Source organism: Perognathus longimembris, chromosome 6 (assembly GCF_023159225.1).
Source record: "Perognathus longimembris pacificus isolate PPM17 chromosome 6, ASM2315922v1, whole genome shotgun sequence".
Classification (NCBI taxonomy): domain Eukaryota; kingdom Metazoa; phylum Chordata; class Mammalia; order Rodentia; family Heteromyidae; genus Perognathus; species Perognathus longimembris.
In genome coordinates, this window is record NC_063166.1 from 31,844,219 (window position 1) to 31,864,377 (window position 20,159).

General features: G+C 36.9%; 1 protein-coding gene across 3 annotated transcripts in view; it reads right to left on the reverse strand.

Moving 5' to 3' along the window:
• Exoc2 (exocyst complex component 2) overlaps positions 1-20,159 on the reverse strand; it is a 173,988-nt gene that overhangs the window by 53,597 nt on the left and 100,232 nt on the right. For all 3 annotated transcript variants that reach the window (XM_048348507.1, XM_048348510.1, XM_048348509.1), the window contains 9 exons: positions 19,582-19,647; positions 19,282-19,439; positions 18,763-18,884; positions 17,739-17,800; positions 12,868-12,948; positions 12,437-12,496; positions 11,614-11,675; positions 9,960-10,026; positions 5,382-5,498 (listed from right to left, as the gene is read on the reverse strand). In XM_048348507.1, the coding sequence (XP_048204464.1) occupies positions 5,382-5,498; positions 9,960-10,026; positions 11,614-11,675; positions 12,437-12,496; positions 12,868-12,948; positions 17,739-17,800; positions 18,763-18,884; positions 19,282-19,439; positions 19,582-19,647 (795 nt within the window). The remainder of the gene's footprint in view (positions 1-5,381; positions 5,499-9,959; positions 10,027-11,613; positions 11,676-12,436; positions 12,497-12,867; positions 12,949-17,738; positions 17,801-18,762; positions 18,885-19,281; positions 19,440-19,581; positions 19,648-20,159) is intronic.

The window sequence follows — 20,159 nt, forward strand, 5'->3', positions numbered from 1 at the left end:
TAAATTCCAAACATTAACTGTTGTATAAAGATAGCATCTAAACAAAATTCAGCTAATTTATACTGAGATGGAAAAATTAAACAAATATAAATACAGAAATCTGGGCAGTAAGGAAACAAAGCAGACCTCATTCTTAACTATTAATTCAAATGGCTTTAAACTTTAAATGTAAGTTTATCCAATTAAGCTGAAAGTACCCAACTATGTAAAGTCTTGTACACATGGTTTATACAATAGACCCATTTAATGCTGATTGCTGAATATATGATAAAGACATGGTACCTTCTCTATATTCCCCAAGTTTTGCCTCTGAAAGAGACTTAAGGTAAAGAGACTAAAGTATAACTTTAAACATGGATTTAATGACACTTTTAAAATATCTACTTTCCCAAATCAGAAGAAAATCTGCAATATCAAAGGTACATTAGATGGTTGTTTTTTGAAGAATGAGAAGACCAGTTAAAATAACAGCCCACACATATATAAAATAACAGCCCATACATACTTACATATAGATATTGATCTCTGTCTCTATATATTATATTTAGTATACACACTTCAGAGTTCAAAACTGTATTTCTTTTACTAAGTGCATTCAAAATTAGCTCTTCCAGATTATAAGAAGTGAATAAAAAGAGGGAAAAATGCTAATGATCTAAAAAAGGAAAAGCAAACAAATTACAAAATGAATAAGTGAGTTCACCTCTCAAAATTAAAATTATAATAGGAAATGGCAAAATGTAAGCAAAAAGTAATGTGAGGTAAGCTACCCAAAGCAACCCATCAAGGGTCTCGAGCTATAAATCCACTTCTAGATGATTATTGTGAGGAAGTAATTAAATATGAGATAAAAGATTATCTCTGCTCTTACTAACAAAGGATAGTACAAAACGAAACTGGCCTTAAGTTTCCTAGTAGAAGACAGGTTTAAAAAGTATGATATATCCACACTAACCAATGTTACAAATCCATATTTTACAAACTGTTACTTTCAAAGTATTTAATAAAACTGGAAAAGTATTCACAACAGAACATTCAATAGAAAAATACATTCAATGTAAAGTGAATTAAGAGAAATGTTTTGAATTTCTGGATATACGGTATATATAAAATACTGATTATTATTAAAAGTGATTACCTTTGGCACCTTAAAATTTTTATTTTTTCAACTTGGATTTCTCTTTTTTTTTCTTTTTAAAAATAACAGGTGTGTGTGTATGTGTGTGTGTGTGTGTGTGTGTGTGTGTGTGTGCGCGTGCGCGTGCCAGTTCTGGGCACTGTCCCTAAGTTTTTGTGCTCAAGGCTAGTGCTGTACCACTTTGAGCCACAGTGTCATTTCTAGCTTTTTGGTGGTTAATTAGATAAGAATCTTACAGAGTTTCCTGCCCAGGATAGTTTTGAACCATGATCCTCAGATTTCAGCCTCCTGAGATTACAAGTATGAGCCAATGATGTCTGGCTAATAGCTAGATTTTTTTTTTTAATCAGGAGGTATGCAAATGCATGAGTGGAACACACATCTGTAAGTTCTGGGCTTGTGCCATATAGGATCCCAGTAGAAAAGCAGGAAGGGAAAGGTCCTAGAGGCCTTGCAGGGCTGCTTTATGAGGCCTAGGGCAGGGCAGAAAGGCCTCACGAATGGCCAGTGCCATTCAATGTTAAGCGAAAGTCCCAATGGTGTACAGTCATTACCTAGCTTCAAGAACTACTTTTGTTTTATGGTGTATAATTATTCTTTACTGTGCTTGGCTAGAATTAAAACGAGAAAAACTTAAAATTTAAGGCCTGTTTTAAGGTCTTCTCAGCTACTTTCAGGTCAATTGCTTAAACTCTCTGAATGTATTTCCCTAGGAAGAATATGGGGCTAAAAATATCATCTTCATTTTCTTTTCAGGATATTTCTATCAAATGACATACACACAAAATCATTAAATAGTAATAATCATTTAATGATCATTAAATGTTAATCTTCAAAAAAGCATGATTTACATATAATTCCTACATTAAGACTGATTCAACTCTAATTCTGAACGTAAGAAAAATTTAAAACTAGTTGTTTTTAGATCTCTACTGGTAGAAGTACCAATATGACAGCACGAGGGAGGCTGATGGTATGGTTCAGTGGTAGAGGTCCAGCTTACTTCTGAAGAAGCCCTGTGTTTCATCCAAAAGAAAATAAAGAGAAGGAAAGGATGAGGGAAGGATGGAGTAAGGGAGTAAAGAAGAGAGGAAGGGAAGAAGGAAGGAAATAAAAATGGCCAGCCACCGGATCCCAACAGGAGAGGGAATCTGAGAAAAGAGCGAGCAAAACGAGGAGAAATATCTTAGGAGGACGGGTTAGGCTTGTTCTGGGTCACTACTCTGGAATAGGTAGAACACTACTTTTTAGGCTGTGCTTAGCTTTGATCCGCTCCATTTTGTAAAGTGATAGTTTTAACCTAAGCTATTCCACCTTGAGCATAAGGACCAAAACAGAATGACACTAACATCTTGTTTATGCAAATAAACAACTACCATACATCAGCATACCAAAAGACACACATTATTTATTTGTACCAATAAATATTGGCAAATATATCAAAGCATATCAGAAACTGGGACTTATCAGACACATCAGGCACTTATCAGACACATCTGGTACAGAGATTTAGCTCTATCACCTGAATTATGCAAAAGGAGGGGCATCTAGTATGGGGATATGGCAGCAAACATTGACACATCATCAGACCATCCTATTTATGAGTCTCTCTGGGACTTCAGGTTAGCTCAATCCCCTGTTTGACAGGACTCACTCATATTGCCATTTATCTCTGATCCAGTAAGCAACAGAACTAGCTCTGTATCTGAACTCAACTCTGCCTGAAATCAGCTCTGCATTTAAAATACATTTAGGCTTACAATACAGGGCATCTTTTTTTTTTTTTTTTTGGCTAGTCCTGGGCCTTGGACTCAGGGCCTGCGCACCATCCCTGGCTTCTTCCCGCTCAAGGCTAGCACTCTGCCACCTGAGCCACAGTGCCCCTTCTGGCCATTTTCCATATATGTGGTGCTGGGGAATCGAACCGAGAGCTTCATGTGTAGGAGGCAAGCACTCTTGCCACTAGGCCATATTCCCAGCCCAAAACAGGGCATCTTGATACCACTGGGCCTCAATGGCTCAAAGACAGCTCTGTGACAGCAATGCTTAGCTTACATATCTCCAAGGACAACCAGAACAGTCTCTTGGCATCTGTAGAGGTCTCTGCTCTTGTCTTTGAACCCTAAGTCTGCTTTAACTCTTTCCTATTCAATTTGTAACCCTCTTGCTATATATATTTTTTATTGTAAACTCTTTTGTTTATTCTGAGAGTTAAATAATTAAGATAGAAAGAAAAGAATCTGTGTTGCCAATGGCTTAAATTATCAAGTGATCTTGGGCTGGGAATGTGGCCTAGTGGTAAAGTGCTTGCCTAGCATACATGAAGCCCTGGGTTTGATTCCTCAGCACCACACATACAGAAAAAGCCAGAAGTGGCACGGTGGCTCAAGTGGGAGAGTGCAAGCCTTGAACAAAAAGAAGCGAGGGACAGTGCTCAGGTCCTGAGTTCAAGCCCCAGGACTGGCAAAAATAATTATCAAGTGATCTCAGTAGTACTTGGCAATTTAATGCCAAGGAAGTTGATGTAGCTTGCTAATTTGTTGTTGTTGTTCAATAAATTCTGACATAATGGAAAGACACCAGCAGGCCATGAGTCCACATTTCTGACACTGTGTGCTGAAGGAAGTATGCATATCTCTCTCTGTGCTGTGACTTTTTTTTTAGATGCCTCAACAACTATTTGTCATTTGGAAGTGGAATTATGTAAAGTCACAGCAGTTAGAAATGTATTTCCTTTAATGCAAGAAATATTTTATTTACTTGACCCCATGAAGGGAATAAATTTGACACATAATAGGAACTGAATAATTACAAAATATTGACGATGGTCAATTTTAAGGAATCCAGCGTCTCAGTGGGCAAAGAAGGCCACTATTATAAGTCACACCTCCATATCCTTCAAATTATCTTTTTTTTTGTCAAAATGTTCTGGAAAAACATTGGAAAGGATATAAAAAAAAACTGTCAATTTCATTTTCTCTTTTTTAATGATATAAACAGAAGCAACTGGTAATTTCTATTTATTATCTCATGAAACCTAGAGAAAATAAAACTTACTGCTTTATTATATGCAATCTTTAATCATTTTATAATTTTTAAATGATATAATCTTTTCAATAAATATATTCATGTCACTACTGTCCTTGTATAAAAACAAAGTCTCCACTTTTACAACTTAGAAAACATTTTATAGTTCTCAACAATCAGATTTTCTGGAAATAAACTAGACATTTGGCCCTAAAACTATAAGTCACAACATTTCTCATCAGAATGATTAATCTTTACAAAAAGGCAGGAAAACAAGACAGAGCCGCCCACTCTGACATTTTCATTCTTTGAAAAAAGAAATCCCAATCTAGTTTATGAACTGGAATCGTCATTTATAAATGTATGTGATCTCTTTAATTACATGATTATCAAGATTAATATGATTCTTTGGACTGAGAAAAGTATACTGACATTAAAAAGTGGTTATAGCATAGTTTTACTTAGAAATCTGATAAACCTTTGCCAGGACCCAATTAACCTTTAATAACAATGCTACTTCATTTTTTCCATTTATGTTTACTTGACAAAATATATAAATAAGAGAAAACACTATTAAAAATAAACCACTCCACTAATGCTAGAAGGCCTCAATTTGCTCCAAATATTCTGTATCCAGTGGTCAGAGTGGGGAGGATATGTGTCCTGTCAGATGCTAAGCATCCTGCAGCTGCTGTGAGCTGGGCACATGGGCACACTTAGTGGCAGGAGGGGAAGGAGAGTGCTGAAGGGATGTGTAAGAGCACATATTCATGTGTCTAAGAAGTATAACAAAACCATCCCTGTGGTCAACATGGAGAGGAAGTGAAGGAGGAGTGGAGCAGCAGGAAGAAGTCTGTCTGCTGGTTCAGAAAGCTTGCTTCTGTCTACACTGAAAAAACTCATCTGAAATGAGTCCAGTCAGGGATAAAGATTGTTAAAGATTTGAGCTTGATGTTTTTCTCTTTCCTCATTTTAAAAACAACTTAGCCAGGGAATAGCCAGCTCCAACTAGAGAAAGCTTTTCTCTAGAGCAAAGCAGAATATTCAATTTGAAAAGTCAAGGTCAGAGCATAGAAGGGAGTCCAATACAGGATGGGTGCAGGGGGAAAGGAAATGGGATTAAGTAAAGCAAGCACAAGGAGGCAAAAGGAATGAATGACGTCATCGCTGGAAAACTAGGTTAGTAAAACAACCACTTTGTCCACACAATACTTACCTGTGTGATTTTTTCTATTCCCTGGAAGCTGTGCTTTTCAAAATGTTCCACTATATTTAAAAAGGTGTGACGTTCTAGATAACAGCAATTACTCAGAACTATCAAAAGTCGCTGTTCCTAGAAGCAAAACAAAGAAAGCCTCAGAAACTGTATTTATAGTAAAGGGTGGTAAGTACAACAGATAAACCCGATCATTTATTAGGTCTAATTATAAGCTCTTGCCCTTTGATATCAATATTCAAAGTTCTGCTGTTCTTGGCTGTTTCTTCAACACAGAGAAATGATACAATTTTGCCATTCCACTAACTTTTCATATTACATAATACACTGAGCACTTGTCTAGTATAAAACAGGCCATAGGGTCAATCCCAGCATTCTCTCAAAAAACAAACAAGTAAAATAATGTTACCTTTAATATTTTATATATACAAAAGGGCTATACATGTGACACTTTATATAACTAATCATATATAGAACAAGTTAGAATATAGATTATAAATTTTTTATAACTTCAAAGAATTATACTGACAAATTATGTATTTGATGAGTTCCTTTAGAAGCCTTAGGCCTGTAATAATTTATTCTGTACTCTGTAACAGCCTCCTCCAATGAGCAGTCACTAAGGTCTAAGGACTCTTCCACACGGAGCATCAATTCCTTCTTGTTGCTTCATCTTCCAGAGTCCCATCCCACAAAAATAACTTCTTAAAAAAATGTTATCAGGGCTGGGAATATGGCCTAGTGGCAAGGGTGTTTGCCTCATATACACATATATAGAAAACGGCCTGAAGGGGCGCTGTGGCTCAAGTGGCCGAGTGCTAGTCTTGAGCAAAAAGAAGCCAGGGACAGTGATCAGGCCCTGAGTTCATGGCCCAGGACTTGCTCCCCCACCCCCCCAAAAAAATGTTAGCAGGCTTTATGCTAGTGAACACAAAATTCTTCTATAGCTTGATAGAAATATTTCTGTGAAGAAGATTCCATGAAAAACCCGCAGAGGCCAAGGTCTGTCCTTAAACAGGGGAGAAAGTGTTCTCTGGAATAGCTGACTCATCCAGGGCCTCCAGTCAAGATCCCTGACTACAGCTACAGTAAAACCTCTTTCCACGAAAAGGTCTCACCCATACTGGGCTCATTCTTTCTGTAGAGCATCAAGATAACTTACAATAAAGTTCTCATGGATAGAAAACATAGAGATAAACAGGTATCTATTCATTGAGATTTGTGGACTGAATATGAATAAAAGTCTATAAAGTCAATTATCAGGCAAATCTTCTTTCTCCCAATAATTACATTTAGCTCAGAAAAATGTTCAAAGATCTTCTACTTTTATTACCTATCATTATGTCTTTATTCAAAATGTGAGAATATATATTTCTAGTAGGGTGGAAACTAGTCACTGCAGTTTTTGGCAATCAACAGACAGGAGTAAAAGGTCAAGAAGTATACATGCTGAACATGATGGTGCAAACCTCAATCCCAGCTATTGAAGAGGGAGAGGTAGGAGGATTGAGGTTACAAGATGGCCTGGTCAAAAGCACAGATTATTAAAAGAAAAGAAAGCTTAAGCAAGCCAGGCCTTAGTGGCTCATGCTACTGGAGAGGCTAAGAGGGGAATGATCAGTTTGAGGCAGCCCAGACAGAAAAGTTCCTGATAAACTATGCTGAAAATAAGCAGCAAAACCAGGGCTGAAGGCAAGGTTCACATGGTATAAAGTCGGCCTAGCAAGCATAAGGCCCTGAGTTCAAACTCCAGTACTGCCACAAAGAAAAATTTGTATGTTCAAGTAAATGAAGGGTTGCTATAGGCCTTGAATTAATCTATGCATGGGAAATGGGATATAAATCGGCTGATGGAGTGATATATTCAAAATATCCCATTTCCTTATTTAGGGAATGAACAATAGAAAAAACACTAGAAAGGAGGCAGGCTAGCATGATAAAGCAGGATTTCCCTTTTTGTCCTCAAATCTGATATTTCTAGTAAGTAAGCAGGACATTTCACCAACTACCTATACCCTACTCCTCAAAATTCTTGATTAGTTTCAAATTAATCCTTTATTACTTAACCCTTCAAGAGTCAAACATGGTGAGCAAATGCAGCAGTGGTACACACTAGACACTATGTTGAACTTGTAGGTGGGGACAAGAGGGAAAATCAGAGAGGGGGAGGGAAGGGGTTTATATGGTTCTAAGATGTATTCTACCTGACTTATGTAACAGTAACCCCTCTGTACCTCACCTTTATAACTATAAAGGGAAGGGGTGATATTGTCCCAAAAGAAATGTACTCATCACCTGACTTAGCTGTAATACCTCTTTATATGAAGGTAATACACAACACCTTTATAACAATAAAAAATAAATAAGGTCAAACCTCCTTATGTAGCCCAGTGAGTCTATGATGTCTTCTGTCCTGTAAGCTCTCTTAATTTCCCTGAAGAAATAAATATCTGTTGTTCTTCTAAAACAGATCACTACAGAATTATCTTACCCTAAGAAAGTATATTTCTTTGCCTCAAATCTAATCCCTCAGATGAAAAAAATGTGGTAAGAACAAGTGAGCAGCACAATTAATTCTGTAAACTGGAGTTGTTAATCAGAAGCTCTGTCACACTTGGATAGAGAAGTGTATTTGACAGTAAGGATGTAGCCAACATCTTGCAGCACTTAAGAAGAAAAGCAGGTCTAGTGTTACTCTTCCTGGATATAAAGTAGCACAAAGCTTGGATGTCTTCAGTGAAGCTCTCTTTTTACCCATGCCAAGCAGGCGTGACTCTAACTAAATCTCACCATCATCCTGTCTGGATAACAGAGACTCTAGGGAGACTTAAGTCCCCCAAGATCTACTGAGGCATTTTGTGATGGGGAGAAATTGTGGGAGAGTAAAATTGGACAGTCAGGAGGAGCTGGAAAAAGTAGAAACTCATGGCAAATTCTGGGTGTCTGCTGAAGGGATGCTCATTGTGGAAACAGTAGGGTGTTATGACCTGAGCTGTGACTGGCTTGCTTACTAGGGAACAGGTTGCACAAACAGGAGCCCCACTCTCACTTTCCTTATCTCTAGCTACCAGATGGCTCTAAGGCCCTGGCCTTTAACGCTTTCTTTTTTCCCGGGCCCAGAGAAAGGTTGGCTTAAACTCAGCACTGGGCTTCTTAACTCCTGCCTCTCTTCCAGGACAAGAAGGCCATAGAAATATACTTACGTCCTGGCCCATGACACTTTCATGACTTTTCATGGTCTGCTGACCCTTCGGAGCTTTTGATCTGTTAGCATGCTTTAGTTCATACTTCTTAACCCTATCCTAAGAATGTTCTCTACTTTTAGCCTCTTAACTACTCTACCTCTACTCTTAACTACGGCTACTTCCAATATTGTGTTTTTAGCCCTTCTTCCATTCTTCTAGGATTAACCCTGAGGTCTCATGTCTGGATGTTTCCATTGATATCAGAGTGCCCAAACTGGAGTTTGAGATCCCAGGTCAAGGAGGCTGTTGTGTGGACTATGTCTAGAAAGCATCTGACACGACCTGTGTTGTTAAGCAAGTGGGAATCAGCTCCTTCCTATTCCATTAATCCAAACCTCATCTGAACTGAAGAACAGATCCCTTCTTATTGAACATTTCTTCTCACTGTCCACTGTCCACAAACAGGAAATATTGCTGTAGCTCATGCGTAAAGTGTTTATAAGACTCCATCTCAACCAGTGGCTAGGCAAGGTAATGCTTGTCTGTTATCCCAGCTTGAACGGAAGCACAATGGCTGGTCAAAATGATATATATCTGTCATTCTCAGCAACACAGAGACTTGGGCATGTGTGGCACCCTATCTCAAAAATAACCATTGTAGCTGGGTACCAGTGGTTTATGCTTATAATCCTAGCTATGCAGGAAGCTGAGATCTGAGGATCACAGTTCAGAGCCAGCCCAAGCAGGAAATTCCATGAGACTTTCATCTCATATGAACTACCAGAAAACCAGAAGAGGAGCTATGACTGAAGTGGTAGAGTGCCAGTCTTGAAAAAAAAACACTAAGGGACAGTTCTTAGGTCCTGAGTTCGAGTTTCAATACTAGCACACACAAACAAATAACCATCATAAAAAGAGGCTGGAAGGCCCAGGAGGCATGGCCCAAGTGGCAGAAGACCTACTTAGTGAGTGCAAGGCCCAGAATTCAATCCTCAATATTGCTTAAAAAAAGAATAGCAGATCTCTGGCTAAAGAGGTAAAAACTCAAACTATCCTTTTGTTCCTGCCTCCTCCCTGATTCATCAAGGCAACTTTCCAGTTCCTGGTAACACAAGGACAATCTTTTACTCAAGATTCTGCATGGAAGTGGTCAGTGCATGGGCCTCCTTAAAATAAAACTCCAGCTGAAAGATCTCAAGGGTGGAATTCCCTTAAATTTTGCTTTATTTAAATTTCCACATGCCCTAACAGAGCTTCAATGTATAGAGCTGAGTGCTACGCTGCAGTCATGATAAGATGTTCAAAGTGCACCCAAAGTGATTTAGGCTGATTTATAAAGTAGCCATTAATTTCAAAATGACAGATTTTATTTTCTTTGTAACTTCTTACTTACAGAAGTCAAGCTGAAGTCCTCATGGATACTTCCAAACAAATCGGGAGAGGAAACATCCATAGAAAGACTGAATATAAAAACAGGTAAGAGAACACTTATAGTTAAAATTATAACACAAATAAATAACATAAAATTATATGACAGCTGCAATCAATGTTTTGGAGATGTTCACAGGATTTGCACTTCATTATTGATGGTAATTGTGAACTGGAGGATGTTTAAGTCAAATATATTACTGGAGTTATTTCCTATATGTAAAAAGCCAGAAAAGAAAACTTGAAAATAAGTCCAACTAATGACATCTCAAGATAAGCCTAACTAGATCTTAATATGATATCATAAGCATAATCTCTCTCTCTTTCTCTCTCTCCATATATCTAAATTTAAAGTATTTTAGCCAGGTGCTCGTGACTCATGCCTGTAATCCTAGCTATTCGGGAAACTAAGATCTAGAGTATTAAGCTTGAAACTATCCCTGGCAGAAAAGTCCCCAAGGCTCCATCTCTAATTTGCCAGTAAAATGCCATAATGCCATACTGGAAGCATGACTCAGATGGTAGAGCACCAACCATGAGCAAGCAAGCCTTGTGAGAGCACAAGGATTTGCACTCAAACGATTGCAACAAACATACACATGTTTTGGTTTAAAACATATTATATAAACTTCCATATATTTTCTTTGTATTTAGTAATTAATGCCTCAAAGAAGGTACTGTGGAATATCTTTCAACATGAGCCACATAAAATTTTCTTTTGGATCTTCATTAAATTAAAAAAAAAATCACCAAAGGGGAAAATGGAAAGAGAAAACATATACTGAAATAATTAAAATGCTTGTTTTTTAATCTATCAGAATTTCTAGGAGGTTTTTAGATTTTTATCTCATTTTATTTGGGGGAGGTAGTAGGGATTACTAGGTAAGTTGTCTAACATTTAAATCATTCTTCTTATTCATTTTTGCTTTAGCTTCTTTTTAGTATAGTCTTGCTTTTGCCAGGGCTGGCCTGGGACTTTGATCCTCTGATATCTATATCTCTCAAGTTACTGAGAATATAGGAATGTACCATAACATTTGGCTTACATTTGAGGGCACAGGTGCAATTTCCTAGTGCCACAAGTAGAAAAGCAATCGACTAGGGGATGTATATTTATTATTTTAATTTTTTATTGTTATTATAAAGGTGATGTATAGAGGGGTTACTGCTTCATAAGTCAGGAAATGAATACACTTCTTTTGGGGTGGAACTGTAAATATAAATCTTCTACTTTATTATTGAAAAGTCTTGTACTTTTTTGGTTACTTGGTAAACTCATTATTTGTTCAGTGTCTAACATGTCCCTAATAAGGCTAAGAGAAATTCATTAAAGGTATTAGTGCCTTCTCTTGTTCTCTCTCTCTGAGATAGGGTCTGACCAGACTGGGCTGGAATGGACAATTCTCCTGCCTCAGCTTCCTACAGCAACAACCCCGCCCCCCCCCCCCGCCCCTACCAACTCATCTACCATTTCCTCACACCCTGAGTCATACCCTAAGTATTGATTTGGGGGATTTGGTTACTGGTGGGGCTGTGTGCCAAATCTAGGGCCTTGGATATACATGGCAAGTACTCTACCACAGAGCTACATTTCCAGGCATGATTTTATTTTTACTTACTGTGTAGTATCTATATCTGCATCAGGTTTGGTGCTCAATTGTTCCAGACAGTATATAAAAACCTAAGTCAGAAATGGTCTCAGAATTAGAAAGTTTCAGATATTAATCTAATTGGACACTAAAATTATTTTATATATATTAAAAGGATAATCAAATACCCTTTAAAGAGTAAGAAGAGTATGTATCTATTACTTGTGTGTATATGTCTGTTATATATATGTATATTATATATACATATATTCCATCAACACATACTACATTCTTGACCAAAAACTCAAACTCACTATATTTTGATCAATTACTGAGTTCCTGATTATAGTTTAGGAGAATTTTTTTTTCTTATATTCACTCAATAACATGCTGGACTTTGTTTCTGTACATAAAAAGCACTGCCATCATTGAAAAACCATTCTGCTCTAGATAAAATATCAACAATTAATTATTACTTTGCCCATGTTGTGATCTAATGGGAATAGGTACAAAGTATTAGGAGGACAAAAAATGGAAGTACAGTATAAATGAACATTCATGCTTTGCTAAAGCAAACAGAAACAAAATTATATATAATGTGATTTTTTTTTTAGCCTTGTCCAACTAACCAGTTGGCACCACCTCCTTTATTTTTTTTTTCTCAAATTTTTATTATCAAACTGACGTACAGAGAGGTTACAGTATCATACGTTGGGCATTGGATACATTTCTTGTACTGTTTGTTGCCTTGTCCCTCAAGGAATTCACATTTGATTTGTGCTACGTATGTATTACCAACAGGACTGGCAGACTAAGACTTCAAACTCTGAGCACCATTGCTTCCAAACATTACCTGCATGATATTGATGCTCAGTTGGCAAACCTCTTCCTGTGTTTTGGGTTGTTGAAAGACCTATGAGGAAGAATCTTCATTAAAATTTTTGAATTTTGGTAAGGAAACAAAACTTTTGCTTGTGAACTTAGGTATAAGGCACTAACTGCTTTACATGGGACCCATTATTCTGAAGAGTGAACCCACAGGAGCCTTCCCGTTGTGGTGACTGACAACCCTAGGGCAAACATTCACTATGAACATGAAGTGCCTGCATTAGTGCTTGGTCCACAACTCCTGCAAACACATGTCATCTCAACTCAGTCTTCCTTAGAATTAGAATATTTGTGGACTCAAAACAAAATGCATATGCAATAAGAGAAAAAAAAAACACCTCTGCACAACAATGACTCAGAATGCTCTACAGTAGGTGGAAATGAATGGGAACTCACACTGGCTTCTCCAGGCTTGCACTCCAGAACATCTTTCAGTGACTGCAGGGACTGCACGATGCACTGCTCAAACTGACATGGCTGAGGGAAAAACAAGGACAAAAACTTAGTTTCAGCTACACAGGGAGTGAATGACCACCAAAAAATAAAAACATTGCTCTTAAGTTCAAAACCACACAATGGCTATTAAGACAGAGCCATTAAGTAAGTATGGCCCAAAATTCAAAAATTTCCAGATTTGTGGAAAGGAACAGTGACACAAGTAACCTGACAAGTATCCTGCAATCAATGATTTGGAGATGTACACAGGATTCACACTTCATTATTGATGGTAATTATGGACTGGAGGATGTGCAAGATCTTTAAATCAAATATGTCACTGCAGTTACTTTCTATATATGTCAGAAAAGGAAACTTGAAAATAATTTTAAAATGACACCCCAAGACAAGCCTAACCGGACCCTAATACGATCAGAGGGTTAAACTTCCTATGTTAAAAAATTTTAGCTCTATGTGGCATGACGTGGGAGTGAGTAAGACAGGTAGAGTTCCCATTAAGTGCTTAATCTAGGTGGTGAAGACCACTAGAAAAGTCACAATCAAAATTAGTATGAAAAAAACTGCACTAGCAAACTGCAGTAAGCATCATGAAGAAAACAACTGGAACTCTACATGCTGAAAAAAATGTGCTGAAGCAGGATCTGTTCTATAGAGGACGCAGAAGCTCATAGGGAGTGAGGGGAATGAGAAACCACAAGGATGGAGGGTCCACACAAGGATACTGGCCACAACTTTAGGAGATCAACATGGATGCCAGAGATGGGTCAGGAGCTTGAGATTTGTTCAAGGGACCGAGAAACGGAAGATCAGTGTTCAACCAGCCAGCTCTATGCCAAACATCTAGAGTGAGAACCTCTCGTTAACATACACACCAGTTTTCCTTGTAAGGTTGGGGAAAAAAAAGGAAAGGAAATGACATCTGCATATGTATAAAAAAAGTCTCATCTATTTTCTGACAAAAGTCTTGAGTTTAGGTAAAACAGCGCCTGGGATTTAATGTCATATTACTAATGCATTTTGATGTCACCACAAGGCACCACATAGAATATTTATACTCAGAAGTACAAAAAGAGGAGATAGGTATAATAAAGAAAAAATAAAGAAAAAATACTTCAGAGTTATTATTATTAATCATATGTGTGCCCCTATCCACAACACTACCAAAAAGAAAAAAAAAATGCTGATCACATTATTCATGTATCCTACCTGTCTCACTCATAAAGCACAAAAATGTAAGATATTAGAACACAGTGAAAACTATAATATCAAGACCAAACTCCATACTTCAACTATGGACACTTAGATGATGTTGATGTTCACTTACGTCCACTGGATTTCTTGCACTAAGACTGAACTAGACTTTTTTATTTTTTTGTTTTGTTTTTGGCCAGTCCTAGGCCTTGAACTCAGGGCCTGAGCACTGTCCCTGGCTTCTTTTTGCTCAAGGCTAGAACTCTGCCACTTGAGCCATAGCACCACTTCTGGCTGTTTTTTATATATGTGGTGCTGGGGAATCGAACCCAGGGCTTCATGTATTTGAGGCAAGCACTCTTGACACTAGGCCATATTCCCAGCCTGAACTAGACTTTTTAAATTTTGCACATCAACAGAGTGATGAGATAAGGAATACTGGAAAGCTCACTGAGCATTTTCAGCTAAGTAGAGTGAATGACAGTCTAAGCAACTGCCTTTTCTTAATAGAAAGAAACAACTATCTCTATGTGCCATCAGTGAATCATCCAACTTAGTTGACTGCAATAACTTATCAGAATCATCCCAGTTCTTCAGAAAGAAGAAAATTCTAAGAATTATCCAAATTAAAAAAGCAATCTCAACATGAAAAGAAAACAGGATGCTTTCCAGTGAGAAGCACCATGGTGCAGCTCTAATCAAAGGTAGTACTAAGCAGAAAGGACCACCATGGTGACAAAGCTTGAAGCCCACCTCCCACTGTGTAGGAGTGCTTCGCAGGGAAGGGATGAACTGTTTTAACTACATTCCGCACAGATGGGATCAGCTTAGCTTAAGAAAATATACATTTAAGTAATTGTTCCAAGTCTTTGAATTTTACATGTTCATTAGGTTAAAGTACTCAGAGCTGAACTGCAGACTTGTGTTCTATGTTGAGTACCCTCCATCAGCTAAAACACTTAGTAAAGCAGTATCAAGCCCATGTTGGCTTCTTTCTTCATAGGCTGACTAGAAAATGACTTTGCTGACTCCAGAAGAACTACTTCTTGGGGGTTATTCCTTCCCTCTGCCTACTGTGTTTAGTTCTTTCTTTCCTGCACATACTTAATATGAAATTATTTTGTGGTTATAACTGCACTAAGGTGGTCAAACAAACAAGTTTCTCTAGTAATTCCAGTCATTTTCACAGAGGCTGACCTTTGATAACAGGCAAACCCGTAGTCCTAGGTAATGAAGGTCTCAGGATTGCTCATGCTGGACTGACATACACACTGAGGCACTGACCCAAGAGGGACTTAAAGCCAATGTCTGCTACATAGCTGATGACTGAATATATGTCAGTTATATATATTTTAGTGAAATTGAACTGTCACAACTGAGATTGTGTTTTCTCAAACTGATAATATAACATTTTTTCTTTTGCATAAAACTAATTTGAGAAAAGCTTAATTCACTGGGCATTTAAGTAACCTAATGTCTCATTTGCCACACTTGTTTGACTTGGGGCTCATTATGAAACTGATAATGGCCCAGAGATACCTTTTTGTCCTATCCTTCAAGCTTGCTAATGGTAATCAAGACAGGCTCTCATTTTTAAAAAAGCTTTAAAATATCAGCAATAATGTAAAATTAAGGGATTATCATGGTGTCCTAGTTATTGAAAGTATCAATTTAACTAAGAAAAATCCTTTACATTTACTCCAAGTTTTGTAGCACATACAACACTGAAGTACACAGCACCACATTTAATGCTGAGGTATAACTCTATAAAGCCATGTTGTACTTTTCTTCAAGGATGCCTGCATCAAGATTGCAGGGCTTCTGTAGGACAGGCTCTGGTTCTGAGCTCTAGCACACTCCTCTCGCTCTGTCCAACACAAGGGGACATGAGCCACAGATTCAGTTCCAGATTTTCCAGTCACTATTTCAGAAAACTAAAAAAATTTTTTAATACAATTTATTTAATGCAACATATCAAATATGTAATCAACATGAAACTAAAATAGTTGAAGTATTTTACATTTTATCTTTTTATACTGTTGTGCAAGGTGTTGCATAATTTCCTCTAAGGAATTAGTGAATCAACTACAAAAAGTTCTTACTTAAATACAAAAACTGTGACCATCAATGAAACTATTATTTAAATAGAATTATGCCTGGTTAATTTAAAAATATTAAACTTTCTGGGCACCAGTGGTTCATGCCTGTAATCACAGTTGTTCAGAAGACTGTGATCTGAGTATCATATTTTGAAGCCAGCATAGGTAGGAAAGTCTATAAGAACTCCTACCTTCATTTAACCATCAAAGAGCCAAAAGAGGAGCTATGGCTCAAGTGGTAGAGCTCTAGCCTTAAGTAAAAAAGTTGATAGCTCCAGGCCCTGAGTTCAGGCCCCAGTACACACACACACACACACACACACACACACACACACACACACTTTTCTAACTCAGTAAGATTTAATTAAAAATTCAAAGTAGGCCCTTCTTTCTTAATCTAAACTGTTAAAGTGAGGTATGGTTATATCTATGTGTATTAACATATATAATCTTGAACTTGGGAAGAATAACAATACAAAAACTGCCCAACTCTCAAGGGAAGATATTAATAAAAAGTACAGAAATTAGAGAAAAAGAGGAAATACTACTGAGGGCTTGTCTCATCAACCTGACTCATCACTGGCTTGTAAATTTCAGAGGGCCAACTTATTTTACTCTAGTTTTCTTTTAATTTAAATTGGTTGTCAAGGTGATGTACAGAGGGGTTACAGCTACATATGTAAAGTAGTGAGTACATTTCTTGCTGTACTTGTGATCTTAGGCAAAACTCAGAAGTTCTTGCTAAAGAAAGACAGAAATTGGAAACAGACACATGTTCTGCTGAAAAAAAATCTCCATTTCCCAGACTCTGCTGCTAAGAGTGTAGACATGTGAATGCAATCTGAGAAAAGTGAGCTATGTTCCTGGGTGGGGTGACCCTGAGTAGAGGCTGGTGGCAAGAAGGTGAAAAGACTCACAGAGGAGACTGAGGGGTCCTGGGCACAGGCTGCACGATTGAGCTGTTATGCCAGTGTTTCCTATAAAGTATGCTGCTGGGCCATTTCAGCACGTGACTCACCTACCTACAGGATTGTTAGGTGGATTTGTAAGCCAGGTAAGAGAGTATGAAAACTATTTTCAAAGGTATCTGGAAATCCTAAAATCCAATGGAAAAGATGAGAATTGTGGAATGAATGATCACAGTGCTGGGTGCTGCCCTACCTATGAAACTAGCTGTAGATTATACTTCTTTGTTTTGTTCTTGTTTTAACTCAGAGGCCACTGCACCAGTTCTTTTGTCTCAATTTTCTGAACATTACTCAATATTTAATTAAGCATAATCTAGTTAACAAAAAGCAATGCAAGCAAGTTTATTGATAAAGAATGAAGACAATTGCTCTAAACAAAAAACACTGTTTTCACTATTTTTAAAGACTTGTTATTAGTATCACAAAAAATGATTTCGAGAAAACAGCTTTAATAAGCCTATTTTCTATTTCAGAAACAATTCAGAATTATACAGCAGAGAGCATATTCTTTCTGTTAATATAATTTTAATAATGGAAAAGAATTTAAACTTACTAGGGAAGTCAATCCTTCATTATCAACAACCCAGTCTTCCTTTTCAGCTAATCTCTTTATTTCTACAGGACAACAAGCAAACAAGTATTTTATTATAATTATTGTACTGTAGTTTACAGAGATAAAATTATATAAAAGGTTATGCTTTTTAATTCATTTATGCAGGTTTGTAACTAAGTATAGAATAACATTTTAGTAGACTTGAGGCTTTAAATGTGTACTATTTACTGTAGTTTTCTAGTAAAATATGAACAAAATCTTTTACTGAACAGCCCAATTTGGAGAATTCCAAGCTAAACTTAATGATGACTTAAAGTGATGTTTCTCTGGCATTTCTTCTTTGAAATTTTTAAGGAACAATGTAGATTCTCTTTTGGATTCTCTCCATTAACAGTACAATTCTTACTAAGTTTTTTAGCACCTGCCCAAGCATGTAATGTGTCAGGCTGGCTCAGATTTCTGAGGGGCTAGGGAGTGAGCAAAAAAGGATCACAATGAGAAACATCCATAATTTCTAGTAACTATGAAATTACTGCTAATGTTCCTTCTTCTTTTTTTTTTTTTTTTGCCAATCCTGGGGCTTGGACTTGGGGTCTGAGCACTGTCTCTAGCTTCTTTCTGCTCAAGGATAATACTCTACCTCCTGAGCCATAGTGCTACTTCTGGCTTTTTCTGTCTATATAGTGCTGAGGAATTGAACTTAGGGCTTTGTGCATGCTAGGCAAGCATTCTACCGCTAAGCCACATTCCCAACCCATCTTTCTTCCAATTTTACATTGAATATTTGTACATTAAAATTTAAAATATACACGTATTTCCAAAACTAGATTCATACTCTATATAAATTTTATATCCTACTTTTTCTACTTATCATCTGCCTTATTATCCTAAATATTTTCAAATACATTTATCATAACTTCTGCATCATTTTGCAAGGTTTGTTTCAAGGATCTAGAACCTGGAAAAAGGTGATATATTCACACAACTACTATCAAGCACACATTATCAATTTTCTTTAACACACCTTCTGCTGTGTGTTGCAATGTGACCATGATACACCGTATACGGAGATCTAAAATAAGGTCTTGAATAATCTGTAGCATGTCATTAGGAATTTCAAGGGCAGTCAATGACTCATAAGTAAGCCTATGGAACAAACACAATGAAATGAAAGTGAGCAGATGTGACCCCAAAACAGCTCCCATCATCCTTTCCCCATATGGTACCTGTGCCTTGGGGAGCACAGGATCTATAGCATTAAGTAGAAGATAGGCAAAATAAAATCATAAATATGGCTGTAATGTATCAGTAATACTGAGCTAAGCAATAGAAATAATGTACATATTAGGTGCCATATACACACCAGAAAAGATTGTTTCATTATTAAAGGACAAGTAAGAAGTAGAGGTAGAGAAGGTGATAGGACAGAGAGGAGGATAAATGATTTTTCATCTTTATCATATGTATTAAATACCACACACTGAATGGGTTTGAAAAAACACAAAAATATTCACCCTTTTTAATAAAACGTGACCACATTTACCTTAAGGTCTGGATGACATGAGCAAGCCACTGTCCTGAGAGCTCTGACTTTACTTCCCAGCCTCCATACTGCCTCCCCTCTCCCTCTCGGATGCTGAGGGGCAGTAGAGCTCCACGGATCAGTTTCACAAGAGACTGCATTACTTCCTGGATCATTTTCTAGAAAGCAGAGAAACAAAACTGTAGTAAAATGTCATCAATCTGTTCAAATTAAACAGAGGATATTTGTCATCATTCAGATACTAACTTTGTATTCAAAAGCCCTATCCTATGGGAAAGTAGACACACATAGCTAACTTACCTTAAAATCATTTTGTCTTTGCCTTACATTTTTTGCTCTTTCAATCTGGCCTGACTTCTCAGCAGTCTTAAAAGTTGAAAAACAAATAAAACATATTAGCTGTCTTTTAGAAATAATTTAGAATACTAAGAAATGATTTAGCACTTCTATATAAGAACATGAAATATAATTTGAATAAGTGGAATACTTAAGAATAATATAGGATGACATCTCAACATCTACTGGACAATAATTTTGTAAATTTCAGGAATTTGATTCTAAACCCATGTAAAACAAAGGTTTAAAGAATGTATTATAAAACTTATAACAAAACAGCAATTAATAGTTTTTAACCCAATGAAGAGCTGAGTATCTTCAACACAAGGAATTTCATAGTTTGCCCTTAAAAGAAAAGCTAAGTTTGGAACCTAAAATTTAATTTCCATGAGTTATATAACTTTTACAATGACTATCAGTAATATCTCACAATTATTTGGTTTCATTAAAGATTTTCTTTCAAAAATACACATTTAAAACCTATTGGAAGGTGAGATCTTAATCTATTATTAACTATTTCGTTAACTAAACACTTTAACTCT